The sequence below is a fragment of the Malurus melanocephalus genome, unplaced genomic scaffold (assembly GCF_030028575.1).
Source record: "Malurus melanocephalus ecotype Western Australia unplaced genomic scaffold, MMel_1.1 scaffold_53, whole genome shotgun sequence".
In the NCBI taxonomy this organism is placed as follows: domain Eukaryota; kingdom Metazoa; phylum Chordata; class Aves; order Passeriformes; family Maluridae; genus Malurus; species Malurus melanocephalus.
The window spans coordinates 2,781,912-2,796,613 of record NW_026623285.1 but is presented as its reverse complement, the minus strand read 5'-3'; the positions used below and the strand labels follow the sequence as shown (position 1 = coordinate 2,796,613).

Sequence of the window (14,702 nt, the reverse complement as noted above, 5' to 3'; positions counted from 1 at the left end):
CTTGTACCCATGGAATGTGATCACGAGGCTGTGTCTGACCCTATTCCCAAACATAGCAGAGGCAAWAYCTGAAAAAWTTRTGTAGGAAKGAAACCACTATTTATGGGAGARGAATATCYAWGTAACTTCTCAAATRTAYTTGCAAAAGTATTTCCTTTTAGTGAAGGCCCTACCCTGTGCTTACTTACACAAAGTTAGTCCTATGTGCAAAGATTGCGTGCACAGGCAGAAACAACACAATCAGCTCAATGCCACAGGGATGCTAATTAGCCAGTGTTTTAATTGTCAGTTTTTCAATATGCTGTACAAMCAATCTCCTCAATGCCCCTCTCATCCACTGTGCAGATGCAGACACGTGCACAGTGGAGCAGAGTTTTTCTACAAGGCTACATGCAGAAGGACTTCCCAGTTGGAGTTGCTGGTCCTCAAACTCATAAATAGATTCTTGTATTGTAAAGCACTGAGACAGGACTAACAACTTTCCCCTGGTACCATCTAGAATCGGACTTCAGCTAGGAGCCTAGGCTGTGCTGCTAGGTTGAGCACCATCCCGTTCCCCACTCAGGCTTCCACACACCAGTACTTTTATTAATTCCTTCCAACTATGAAACATGATTTCTTCTTGTGAAAAGGACTACAAATCACTTTTAAATCAGATAAGACAGGTTACACTCTGTCTATATGTCAGTTCCATTACCATGGCACATATATAAACTCCRAAAGATCTGAAATGTCCTAGGATTGAAAGCTTAGATTAAAACKGTACAAGATTAAAAAATGGTGTACCTCGATCAAAGGCCATTTTCACATCTTCAATGTGCTCAGTGAAGCCTGAGACTCTGTAGAGGCCCTCGGACTTTAAACCTGAAACAAAAGTTCTTGTWAGCTTCACTAACCAACAGATATTTAGGTTTAAGAACAATAAAGGAAGAACAACAGACCAACTAAGCATAGCAAAATGTTAYCTGTAATGCGAAACTGGAGCAGTTAAAGAAATATCAAGATGATGTTAAAATGTTTTTTTTAAAGGATTAAAACATTTTAGAATTTATACTTTCTGATTTTGTTAGGCACATGGTTTATTTGATTATGTTAGAGGAAAATACTGCAATTTGCTAATGGTGAGGCATGTGATGCTATTATGATTTATTCATTTTATGTAGGAGATTTTCCTGGATTTGGCTATAATTAATAAAGCTTTAGAGGTCTCCCTTCCTTTTATCAGTTGCCTGATGATAAATTGCAATAGGAGTAAAAGTCTGCCTTTCCCTATGAGCACAATTCTTTCTTGTTTTGCTGTCAGCTTATCCACAGCTGATGGATGTGATGGATACAGTTCTTCCCCACATCAGTACATCCTTTCTACAGTTCTTTCACCACAAGAGATCTGCTCACTTGCACAACTCTTCCCCTGTTGCACCACACAAACATGAAATGCAGGGCAACTCAGCAGAGCAGGCCAAGTTACACACACATCATTTATTTCAATCCTAAAATCCCTTATTGTAGCTATGCATTGTGCTAACCTACTTAGAAGTTCCAATATTCTTTGTTTTCTTAAGAACAAAATCAGAATMTTTCATAGTTCTATGGCAATTAAGAAAAGAAATACAAAGATGCTGAAARAACAGAGAGCAGGCAGCAGATTTTATCTTAATCAATAAATGTGCAAGTAAGTGATTAGATCTCAAATGCAATGTAGCTTCCTGCTATATCATCAGAGTAAAGCTCTTCTGTCTTAGTCTGTACTATTCTTTCCATTTGTCCCTGCAATGATGATATAATCCTGGTAGAGCTTTACAGAGCAGCGYAGGGGATTTACTAGTAAGTCTTTGATTCAATTCAGTAGATGATGCGTGGGCTTGAAATCCCTATGGCTAGTATCAGTGTGTTGCTATGCAGATTACTGGCATGCCATGAATTCAACATTATTAGATTCCTTTGCTGAAGCTGTGACTAACAGGAAAATTTGGCTTATTGGGCAGCACAAAACACACAACGTCCAAAGGAAAAGTACATGATTATTACGGAGGGGATATATGATTACTGAAGGGGATATGTTTTTCCTTCAATCTGGCACACATCTGTTTATCAAAAACCTGTCACAAGCTTGAATTTTGGCTGTGACACGCTGCCTGTGCCGTGGGATCCATCAGTCAGTGACTGAGCATCATGAGAAACCCTGAGCAGTGTGTCCTACCACAAAACACCACAGCCTCTGACCTCACTTGTCTGAGTCACTTCCAGTCACTTGTGCTCCCCTGCCCACAACATCCATAAAGGTTATTAATAATGGATTTGATTTAAACTGATTACTCTGCAATTGGATGCATCCCTAGGCACGTGAAAATAAAGTAATGAGAAAAGACACATAAACATGGACTTAAAAGATCACTTTAAAGTTCACCCCTTTCAGAAGTGTAACCTAATACATGTTTTGACATGTTTTCAGAAAGCATTTCAGGGAACTGCATTAAGAAATGCCATGATTTAATTTTACTAGCTAATGCAAAGCAATGTATCGCTTACACAAAAAACCCCTTTTCTCATCCCATCCTCAGTGACCATGAGCACAGCCCCCTGTTCCAGCTTAGCATATAATTCCAGTCACCCTCATTTCCTTGTGTCTGCTGCTCTCCCAAGCACACAAACCTCTTGCTTCGATCTCCCGAATGCAGGAATCCACCACCATGGGCCTCTGGGTGTTGTGGGCCTTCACCAGCGTGGTGAGATCGCAGCAGTAGACTCTCTTTATCCTCTTGAGGTCTGGCTGGCAGTCGTTGGGCACATATTTGGAGCACTGCTTGTGCACGTTCAACCCACAGTCTGCAAGTGGAGTTAGCCAGGTTAGTTAATTAATCAGTACTAGTCTTGATAGGTCTTGTCTAACAATTTGTTTYCCTGGTCCACATCAAGCAAGGAGCACAATTTCCCCATCAGTCAGGAAAGATAGAATAGTGTGGAGATAAGAAAGATGAGCAAGAAAATGTGTAAAAATTGCACAGTGGGAAAAGTAAACTTTGGCAGGGTTGTTAAAACATTAAAAAATTCTGGATTTCCCTTACACTTCTTGGAGCTGTAGGAGACTGCTGCTGCAGTCTGGATTCATTCATCACTGGACACATGGCTCAAGGTGTTGCCTTTAAACATGTGAGACTTAATTTCTGGGTATTTTAGATTAACCTTAAATATAATTGTCACAGAAATGACTGTCTTCTGCTGGTTGYCTTGTGGCTTAGCACTGGTCATGGTTGAAGAACCTGAGATTCACCTGAGCACTCCAAGTGGGACAGTGCTGTGACTCAGTGTGCCTCACTCTCCCTTCCACATTCCTGTGGTGTCACATTTTGGCTCACTCTCCACATCAGCAGATTCCTATCCCTTGCTCATCACTTCACTGGTGACTAAAGTGTCCCCTGTGTTTAGTCTGCAGGTCAGCTTAGGCAGATAAAATGCTGTGAAAGGCATGATGTAAAATAGTGATTCATTTTACAAATAGTTTTTGGTGTCTTACTCCAGAGCCAAATACTACTCTCAGTTGCACGGGGGGGTTTCTGTTAAACATCACTGCTTCACCTCCACAAACTGAATTTTTCTAATAGATTCAAGTGCTCAGCCAAATGAATTTGTAAGTTTCAGTAAAGCAAACACCACCACCGTGAGTTRCATTATCTTACATAACTCTGATCCTTGTTTTAATGCCTTCCCAGTCATGCCCATCATTGATGGCACCCTTTCAGATAATTTAACTATTCAATTATTAAAACTATTAAAAATGCCAACGCTGCTTACTTGCAGCATGTTTCAATATTATAGTCTATAAAATATTAATCAAGCAAAATCTTAAGCACACCTAAACATTTAACAAAATTGGGTAGGTTTTTGTGTTTCTCCATACAGTTATTTGTGCATAATACATTATTGTTCTGTGACATCTACACAAATATAAGCAACTGCAGTTAGGATCCTCCCTGCATTSTGTTCAGTGCTGTTCTCCAAGYGTGTGAAGTTAAATCTAAATTCATYTCTYTACTTAGAGTTATATGTTGGTAATTTTATGAGGGAGAGTATTATGTTTCATACTAAATAAATATGCYTTTTCCTWAGTTTARTATTTTATGTATGTGAACAAATACAGTGCTATGCACTAGTGAGGTCAGGCTTTGCACGCTTGTGTTTAAAATCAAATAGCTTGAAAAGCAAACTACTACTCCTCTTTTTTAATGTCCTTCTCATATTGTGTTAYCCTTATTCATTGACAAACAGACAAGATGTAGCAGTAGCTGAGACTGCACTTATAAAAACTGTCACAAATTAAATTTGCGAAAGGTATTTTGATCCTTCAAACTGGTCTAAATTAATTTTAGGTAAAAACCACCTCCTCTATCTATGAAAGGCAGATGTCAGGGTTGGATGTGTTTGGTGCCAGTCTGAGATCAGGAATGCCTGGAGGTCAGGGCAGGGAGAGGTAAGACAAGTAACTTTTGGAAGTGATTGCGGATCTGGAAAAAGAAGTTACTAAAATCCATTTGTAATGCACCAAACACTAATTCACTTGCTGAATCCAAAAGCATGTGGTGTGATGATCATTTAATTTTTCCAAAATAATTTGTTTTCACAAAAGAACAAATAAATTTAAAATAATTAAGGCGCTATTCAAGTACCAATAGAGGCACCAGAAAACTAATCCTTCTTGGAAATGAAGGTTATATTTTTTGTTTTTATCTTGAGGTGGGATACTTCAGGCTTGCAGCAATGCATGGTATTTTTATGGGAAACAGGTGGCAGTCTTTTTAGCAGACAAGGGCACTTCCCAGCAGTTGGTAGCAAAAAGAGGAGTTATGGAGCCTGGCTGCTGTCTGGCTTTGCCATTTCCAGTGCTTGCTTCCGAAGGCATAAAAACATCAGGGATAACTTAATTAGAAAGAACAAGTTTCAATGTATGCAGCAGGCACAGGCAGAGGCAGAACCAAGGTCCTACCATGAGAATGTCACCCTCAGCAACCAAGGGCTGATGGCTGCACTTCTAAACCAGCTAATGAGGCAAATGACAATGCTCCAACTTCTGTGGAAGGATTTCCTGCTTTGTTCTTTAGAGAAATCCCACCCCCCACTCCTGCAGGGAGTGCAGGCTGGGGTGGGGCAGATGTCTGAGCATGTAGAGAGAATGACAGAAAATTTTGTAGAGCTACCTGAACACCTCACTCCCTGAGCGATGAGACCCCACATGAAGTTGGCGCAGTATTCACACCAGTGCGGACCTCGAAACGTATGGACCTGTAACACAAATGGGGGTGGGGGAAAGAAATGGGGTCACTGGGAGGCAGATGGTCTGACAGATGGAACAACTGAAATGGATAAACAACAGAAGACTCAGTAGGAGTAAATCTTTAGCACATAGTGCCCACATCCTTCCAAAGTCTAGATGAAATAAACCATGGGAACAGAAATTTGCTTTGATCTTGGAGTTTATCATTCAATAGGCTTAACATAGCAGAGAACCAGGCGGTGGATGACACAGAAAACAAATAATTCTTGCCTGCTGACATTCTAGCAATAGCAGAGGGGAGGAAACCAGGAGAAAAAATGTAAAACTAATAATCCAAAGAACTGTAGATAAAAGCACCCTGCCCCACTTGAGTAAGTAATTTGAACTCACATAGGGAAAAGATGTCAAYAGACTCTTTTTCAGCGGACCAAACTTCATTTTGCTACAGTTCACAGACGAGTAAATAAGGAAGAATAAAATGATTTGTGTGCTGACAGAGCCCACAGCTCCCCAGCCTCGTTTTGCACACCACTGCTGCTTCCGCCACTGCTTTTCCAAAGGCCACAGCAGAGATCTTTTCATTTGAGATGTGTATTCTGGTAAAGTAAGCATTTAATTTTCATTGAAATGAAGAGTAAACAGTGAGGTCTATGCCCATGTGAATGGGCATGGTGTGAGCTAGTTCTGGCCAGAGACTTAATTGAGCTTAACAAAACATAAATCATGCACACTCTGGAAGTTAATGCATCCTTTCCTTCTCTCTGCCCTTGTTTATCCATTGGGTGGATGGATGAAAGGCCACTTCCACCCTGGGATACCAAAAGCTGCTCTTTGCTTTTTCATAGAGTGAAAAAAACAGTCATTGCCCTTTTTCAGATAAACTGTAAMGTTTTAGGCCAAGCATTTGGCTTGCTAATGTTTTTGCCCCATTTGTCTGCAGGATCACATCTACACAAGCCTGTACTCTYGAGTCCAGAAAGATGAAATCCTGTGCTTTTAATACACAACCCTCTTCCTGATTTTGAGATAAAAATGTGAGCCTGACTGCAAATGGCTCCTGACCAACTACTCCCAGACAAATAATTGTGTTAATAAACTTTAAAGCAATAGTAATTCTTCCTCCCTTTTGACAGTGAAAGGTCAAAACTGGAATGTTTGACTTTTTTTGAAACGATATTTTACCTCTCAGAAAAACTTGTATCTTTGTGAAATAAGACTTTGCAATAAAATTTAAGACAGATATATTAATAGATATAGCCCCATACTTCTTTCTCATTTAATTTTATTTTAGTTTGCAGAGTGGGTAGCATGAATTTCATTCAGACATGTCTTCACTTGGGGSTATATGGCTGTATGTAACAGCTGATGACCTGAGCTTCAGTCATATGCKTTGTGTGAGCTTCAGTGGATACAAAACTACAGACAAAACTAATTATGCCTGCATCTTTATCATTTTTAGACTGAAAGCCACATAATTAGTAGGTCAGCACCTGCACTTAATTGTGGGTGAAAATCATCTGCTGTGGGAAGATAGCTAACTGTGTCTTCTGCTTTGCAGCATTTCACAAAAGCTAATCTTGTTAGAAGGGGTTGCAAAAACTCAGCCAGGGCTTTTAAAAATGCAGTATTTCACAAATAAAGTCCATTGCAGTTGCTAGGATATTTGGGGCCTACTTGCTCACTTTACATAAAGCTTATTTCAGCCGATCTCGCTGCAGCTTATTTTGAAAATGGTGGCTGATTATTCCTTGATCTTTCCTGCCATTAATTGGAAAGTCATCAATGCTGACTGCGGGCTCCAATTGAGAARTGCTGACAGCGCAGCCTTCCCATGTTCCATTCAGCTTGGTGGCCCTCAAAGGTTGAGTTCTCTTTATTCATTCACTTCAATTTTTCACGGATCCGCATTTTGCCTCAAATGGCAAGTCTCCAGCTGAAATACCCTGTGAAAAGCTAGTCTTGGTGGTTTCTGGCCARGCTGAAGCAAGGAAATTAACTCAAAAAAAGGGAACTGCTAAAGTTTCTAGATGAAGGTGCAAAAAATCCCATAAGATGCAGTAGATGAAGTTTTGAACCAAGTTTCTTACGGCCTGTCATTATTTTTTAAGAACTAATGAAGGAAGTCTGTTCTTAGGAACACAACGTTTTTGAATGGTAAATGGGAATTTTGCCTGCAAGATTGGCCTCATCTCTGTTTTAAACAAGGAGAGGCAACAGCAGATCTTAGATTTTTTGAGATGGAGTTTTAGTTTTTGCCCCATCCTTTGTAACCTTACTATTACAAATGGACTGGGCTTAGATTTTTTGGAACTATGATCCAAAACTATTTATTGCTGGCTCCTACTCTATCCTGAAGTCTCAGTAGACTTCTCTGTGTACACTCAACATAGACTTGAGCTGCCTGGGCTACAGTTGACAGATAAGTTGAACTTTAAAAAATAATTTGTAGGGAACTATTCCTTAAAATAAGCCAAACCCATGATGTTTCAGACTATACACTCTACTTTTCTTGTTCAGTCTTTCATCCTCTTCCAAAAAGTCGTTTCTCACATTCACTGTCTCTTCTCTGCTGGACAATCTCACACAACACTACACTGCATGTGTCTTCCTGTTGCCTTCCTGTTCCCTTTGCCCTTCTCCCCTCTGGTGCCCTTGMTTTCAAATGGCAGCATTTCCCCTGCAGGTGCTACCCTCATTCACCTCTGGTTTGTGTCTGAGTCGTCTTSACAGAGGGGAAAACTGAGACCAAAGTTAAGGAATGCCAGTACAGGGGCAAAACAAAATAATGCTGTAAGCAATATTGCAGAAATGAACAAAAAAAWAATTATTGAATAGAATTTTTTTTTTAAATTAACACTACACAGTGTTGCTTCTCAGACAATTTTGGTTTTATGTGACTGGATCTGATGGCTTTTCTATTTGTCTTCTAAGAGAATAAGTTTTTTCAGGCTTCTGCCTGAATACAGTCACATTTATAGTCTTTTATGGACTCCTGCTGAACCTGAGCCATTTGCAGGGAAGAAAAGCTGACTCTGTGTTATTTTTGCTTAAATGAATACACATAATCTTGGTGATATCTGTAAAAAACGTCTCCCCCAAAACCCTTTGTCTCCCAGAAGCAGTATTATCTGCAGTGCTTCACACAAGGAGAAATTAATCCCTGAGCCTTCTCTCTCCCAGCAGATCTCTTGACTTGCCTGTGTTTAGCTGCCTTTGCTCCACTAGCCCGCCTGCAAGTGGGATTTGCCCACGCTATGGTGGCAAACAGGCACAGTATTGTGGTAAACACACATTATTCAGTGGTATTTCCTCACTTAAAGCAGCACAGAAGCCCTCTCATGAATTCCCATCCTAGAACAAAAAACATGGAGCATCCTCAAACTCCACTCTGCCCTCATGCACGAGGTTGACCTCAGCACCAGCTGRGACCCCACTGAAGTTGGCAGGTAAAACACATCCGAGAGAGGCTGCTGGATCCGACCTGGAACAAGATGCAAGAGAACTGTGGGATCCAGTTAGGCTGACGCCCACATAGCTGGAGAAATACCTCTGTGTTTTTTTAAACAAGGCTTCAGAGATTTATTCTCTTTCCTGAGTTGTGGTATGTCTACACTGGCTTCTGCAAAGTTGTCCCGCCAGCCAGACGCCAGCTCCAAACCTAAATCCATGTGATTGTGTGGTGTGCTCAGGATGAACCCAGCTTAACAAATCAGCCTGTATCCTAAATCTTTTTTTGTTCACTTGCCTTCCATGTCCTGAAATTTGGACGAGAGGTTGAATGAAAAAGCATGGATACTCAGGAGTGCATAAACTGTACCCTCATGCTCCAAACTTCAGCAACGCTTTCTAATTTGTGTTTTAGCTTGGCAAGGATTGAGGGAGAGCTGTCCTTGCTCTGGATTTGTGCCTTGTGTCTATTTTTTCCTTTTGTTTCTTCTCTCTTGAAGTAAGATCTACAAAAATCCCATCAGCTTCACTAAAAATGTGCCTTTCATTTTTAAGATTCCTCACCGCTAAAGGACAAGAGCTAAAGAGTCCCTGTAGGTTCAAGAATTGCCCATGACAAGATTATGAGGGACACTGTGACACATAACCTTTATCCCTAGAAACTGAGATGAATGATATAATACACATCAGTATTCACTCAAAAATGGGGAAGACAACTTCTTGAATGTCTRCAAAATAGCATTGTCCTTCAGATAAATCCTATATCATCATAGCCTGAGCGCTGTCAAAAGTCATAAAGCATTTAGCCCTAAGACCCATAAAGCCATTCTTTCTTTTGAAAATAATTTCTTAACCCTTTTATGTAATGAATACAGAATATATTAAATACAGAATATATTAAATATATTTTAGCCTCGAGCCATGTTTTAAATCTAAATATTCTATTCTGGGTATGCTATCCACATTTTTTGTTCAACAGCTAGACATGTTCTAATATATTCCTTTGGAAAATGAAATGGATTTGCATAGTGAACATATTTGTCCATTAAGCAAATATAACACTTTTGATTGACCTTTCTGGACAATTATTTTAAAAATGTTTGTTCCCTAAGGTCTGTTATTGCCTTTACAAATATGGAACAATCATTTTCTGCTGTCAAGTCTTTGAATACATATCTATTTTAATCATGTGGTTTTCCAGTTAAACYATGACTCTTTTGAAACAGAAAGGAACAGAAACTGTACAACAGCTAGACTGTGCAAACGCAAAGTTAACTGGGCACAGGTCCAATTAGAAATCAAAGCCAGAACAAGGGAAATTTTGAAGAGGAAAGAATGCATGGGTCAAAGAGGAAAGTAGTCTCAGCCATGAGAAAATATTTTCTAGTTAAACTAAAATAGTTTTGATATTAAAATGATAATGAGGGCAAAACCCAGGAAGAATGAAAGCTGGCTTAATCAAGCAAGAAAACAGAGTATTTCCCCTATTTCCTTCAGTGCGGATCACAGAGATAAATATTGACTTTTCTGTAGACTGGGTCAAGGAAGGGGAATGATAAAAGGGATRCTATTATTTGCTTTGGTCACTAATATTAAATTATCGATTTGCCAACTACAGCAGAAGCACTGCAGAGGTTAGCAATGTCTGCACAGCAGGCTATGTAGAAAAATAAGAAGTGAAACTTTTTTGCTAAGTGAAATGATTTTGATCACTGCTTCTCCTTTTTTGACAGGCCCTAGATGAACATCAGAAAATTCTTGTTCTGCTAATGAGTTGAACTATTCTGACAGTGACCCAGATCAGCATCCTCAAGGAGCATTAACTAAACCGATGTTTCAAAGTGGAGATACATTCCTTTCTTGTCTTGTTACTGCCTCTTATCCTCAATGCTTATCCCGATAAGCATCAAAACACAATTTGACAGCATTAGATACGGTAACTGGCTGGCATGCKCGGAAACCAGCACAGTCCTTTTGGCAAAATATTTTAATACAAACCGCCTGGAAGGTCGGTTTCCAAAGCTGAGTCACTTCCCTGCTGCAGTCTGCCAGAGACAGCACTCGGGAAAAGAATCCTCAAGAATCTGATTTTGCATATACAGACGGTAAATGGATGATCCATTTAAATGCCCYTGTGTTTGTCCAGCGATTTGTTTCAGTTTGACAACCAAACACAAGCTCAGACCCTACAGCTCAGTGGGACTCTGAGGGCATTTCCTTAGCATATGGTGGGGGAACAAAAGCTGGGAGACAATACCCACCGCTGTGCTTTGCTTTATTGTTAGAAGCACCCGAGCTCCCCCAACTTCTTCTGAAAGCAGAAATGGTCCAATATGTTTGCTGCTAAAATACTACTGGCTTCTGATACGAGCTGGATTTTGAAAAGGGGCTTTTTTTCTTATTTAAGAGTAGATGCACTTAAGATAGACAATAAATAYGAAGCACTTTGTTTCAGAATAAAAAAGAAAACTGAATCTGTGAAAGAGTTAAATTGCCAGACAAGYAGTGCAGTGAACAGCAAAACCATTACTTGTATTAAGTGCCTATGTGACAGCATCCTAAGAATTTMGTTAATGGAACTTAAAGTAGAAAGAAAAATGCATTTTTCAATCCTTCTCCTAGAGCTAGTATGAATAGATGAGTACAAACCTTATCACAATAAAAAATAAAATGCGAGGCATCTCAACCGAACTTTTTAGCTGAAAATAATAGCAAGCCGTGCTTACCTTAAAATTGTGTGCTTTTTCATAGTTGAAGTGGTTGTCGTTCTGAGTTAAGGCTGCTCTTCTGACCAAGGAGGTGATCTGTGAATAGGCAAAGAGTTTCAGAGGTTGCCACAAAAGTGCCCCCTTGACTCCCACCTTCACCCCCAGGGCCACGGCCAGGAGCTCTTGGCGCTTCCTTCCTCGCTTCGACTTGTGAACGACAGCACAGTTTTTCTCATTTTCCAGCCAMAGATCCTCTGAGAACATAGCGCTGGGATCCCAAATCTTTTCCCTGTCTTCCTCGGCGCCGGGGAGCCTGACTGTAGTCAGCACGGTACAGTTTGTCCAACTGCTTCTGATGTTAGACAGCAGATTTGAAGCAGCTGCAGCCCATTCTGCCGAGACCTCTGGCATGTGACTTGAATGGGCCGTCTTGTGGGACGGAAGGAGCTTCTGCATCTGAATAAGTAACGGCCTGTGCCGTGCAATTTCTTGAGGCAGATGTGAGCCTCGAACAATAGCACGAATTCATGCACCGAGCAGCCTCCCCCACTGTGGCCCCCGAGCGGGGGTCTCCAGAGAGGTGTTGCTGAAATGCCGGCTGGGGGACACGCAGTGTTACAGCTTCGCCCCCAAAGGCATTTCCAGCGACAAATCTCTCCAACTCTGCAGTGTGCTAAAAAAATGAACAAACAAACAAAAAGCCCCTGGAAAGCCCACACAACTGAATCCGATGCTGCATCCAATTACACTCAGACTCGGAGACTTATCAGCCAGCAGTCTGCATGCCAGCAGATTAAGCCCTTAAAACCATGATGATTGTTTAATCTTACAGGGCAAAAAAAATCTCTCTTTTATTTATTTTTTTTTCCTTTTCATATCCTGTACAAGAGAAAAAAAAAATCCAGCAGCCCTCCARGCAGTAACAGCACTTTTATGCCATGATTTAAACTAAGCATTTTGTCAGTGTGCACTTGCTAGCACTGAGGTAGCTCASTGCCAGGGAAAGCTGAAAGCACAGCTGGGACTGTGAGGGCTTGGAAGCCCTGGAGCTCTGTGCAGCACTCGAGTGAAGGCAGCAGGGGAGCTTCACATGAATGCAGGMAGCCCACATGCACAGCCCTGTTTGCAGAACAGGATCTTCAAGGTAGCAAGAGAAGTCATCCTTTACTCAGGTTATCTGCATCTATAGATTTTGAGAGGAACTGATTTCTGGTTAAAGGCCAGGGACAGGAGGTATTGGGACCCTGACCAGCCCGTGCTACAGCTTTCAGTAGTAGCTTTTTTTACTTTGGACATGTGACCCACTTCTTCACAGGCAGGTAGTTCTGCATCCCAGGACTCAGATATCTGATACTGAGATTTGCTGGGAAGCACATTCAGTGCCCCCTCCCCACTGGTTTCCCTCCASCACTTCTACTCCTTCACTAAGAATTCCAATTCCTTATCCATAATAGAAGGAGTTCCCTGCTCAGCAGAGCATTGTGAGATTCAAGCCATAAAGGTGTGCCTAATGCTTGAAGTGCTGTGACAGAGCAGAGTGGGGAGCTGCCAGTGCTACWGGGAAAACTGCCTGTTTGAACTGGAGACACTGAAAGAGCACATCAGCCTTTTACTGTCTGCCCCACTTCAACTAACCCAGAAAAGATGCAAAATTAAAGTATTTAATTCACCTATATTAACTTGTGAAGTTGACCTTGCATCTATTTTTTCCAGTCTGCTTTCACCTCAGGCTGAAAAGTCAGAAGGTTCATCTAATTCACTTACTAAACCCTCCACCACACAGACTGCCTGCACTYAGTAAAAGTGATGCTCTGCTGATTTGAAAGCCCATGGGGACAGATGGCTGTCCGTSAGTAACATCAGGCTGTGCAATTTCAGAGAGTACCCTACTTAGGGTTTTCAAGAAGTTGTGCAACCTGGAAAATCAGCTTCTCWGTTATAAAATGATGCACTTACTTCCATGCACAGCATACTTAACTCCTTTCTTTCCCAGGTAACTCAACATCACGATTGACACGCTCCCATGCTCCAAAGCTTCTGCTCCCCAGCAGGAAGGACTTCCACACAAACCCTCTGCTCCCTGAGCAGCTGCTGCCCATTCAGACTTTCCCCAGGGCTTGGCACTCTTATCTGACCACTGGTGACAACTGGCTGTGATGCATGCATGAACATTGCTCTGCCTGCAGGAAATCCCTGCTGCTCTTCCATATGTCCTCTCGTAGTGAGTCCCAGTTTCTGCTAGCTCAGGACCTTTGTCTGCTTTCCAGCAAATAGACTATAGCTCCCCAGCTCTCTCTCCATGTGTCTCAAGAGCTTAAAAGTATTGTTCTTTGGGACATCTCTGGTCTCTCAGGAGACCTTTGTTTGTGYGCTCCAGTTTGGGCCATTGCAAAGGAAACCTTGGGGTTGCCCAAAATTTCTATCACGCTCCAGTTTCTTTTCTCAGGGCCATTTAAAATGTATTTAACTGGAAGAAAAACCCCAGACTAGCTCTGTGCTGTCAGACACCTCTGAAGCCACAGCATCTAAATCCTCATTTATACGTAWGCTACTTTTTCTCTAACTTCCAGCATAACAGATCCAAAGTCAGAGAGAGGTCGGTTTACTAATAATGCTTTAATATTTGCGTTTATGTCACTAGACTGATAAAAATCCCATTATATAACCAATATTTTTTACATAACATGGCAGATTTGATACTCAAGTGACAGGCTTATGATGCTACATCTTGGAATTTCAATTTATTAAACTATTTTTGGAATATCAGAGTGTCATCCTGGGATCAGACATACAGACATATTTAATAGAAACTCTGAGTTTTCACACAGAGGCATTAAACTTAATAGCCTTGGGGGAGGAAAACTCAGCCAAACCAGTTCATATGACTAAGGCAGAGCCGTATTTACTGTTTATCATGTAYGGAATTTTATTTATCCCCAGGGTATCTGCCTTGCTCGGGCCCTGTTTAGACAGTTTTTTAGGGGGATTCGCTGCAGASACAGGATGTGCACAGAAGGTCAGCAGTAAGTGCATCCTCTTAAGGAGCTTAATCATACAAAGCYCCACAGGTTTGGTGTTTAAAATGGTGCTATAAAACTCGGATGAGCTGGACCACATATACAGCCAATTCCTTCTCGAAACACAATGCAAACTTCARCAATGACAAATTCTCAGCCACAATCAGTTCCTTATACCACAAGCCCACCCCAGTGCTCTTCTTTAATCCCTTTCCTTTATCCTAATACAAAATTGGCTGCACATGGTATTCAAYTCATTCA

At 41.1% G+C, this 14,702-nt stretch overlaps 1 protein-coding gene across 2 annotated transcripts in view; it reads right to left on the bottom strand.

Annotated features, from left to right (window-relative positions):
• Window positions 1-14,702, bottom strand: part of CHN2 (chimerin 2) — a 157,597-nt gene that overhangs the window by 12,239 nt on the left and 130,656 nt on the right. For both annotated transcript variants that reach the window (XM_057365517.1, XM_057365516.1), the window contains exons 7-10: window positions 11,443-11,520; window positions 5,193-5,277; window positions 2,653-2,826; window positions 787-864 (exon numbers count right to left, since the gene is read on the bottom strand). In XM_057365517.1, the coding sequence (XP_057221500.1) occupies window positions 787-864; window positions 2,653-2,826; window positions 5,193-5,277; window positions 11,443-11,520 (415 nt within the window). The remainder of the gene's footprint in view (window positions 1-786; window positions 865-2,652; window positions 2,827-5,192; window positions 5,278-11,442; window positions 11,521-14,702) is intronic.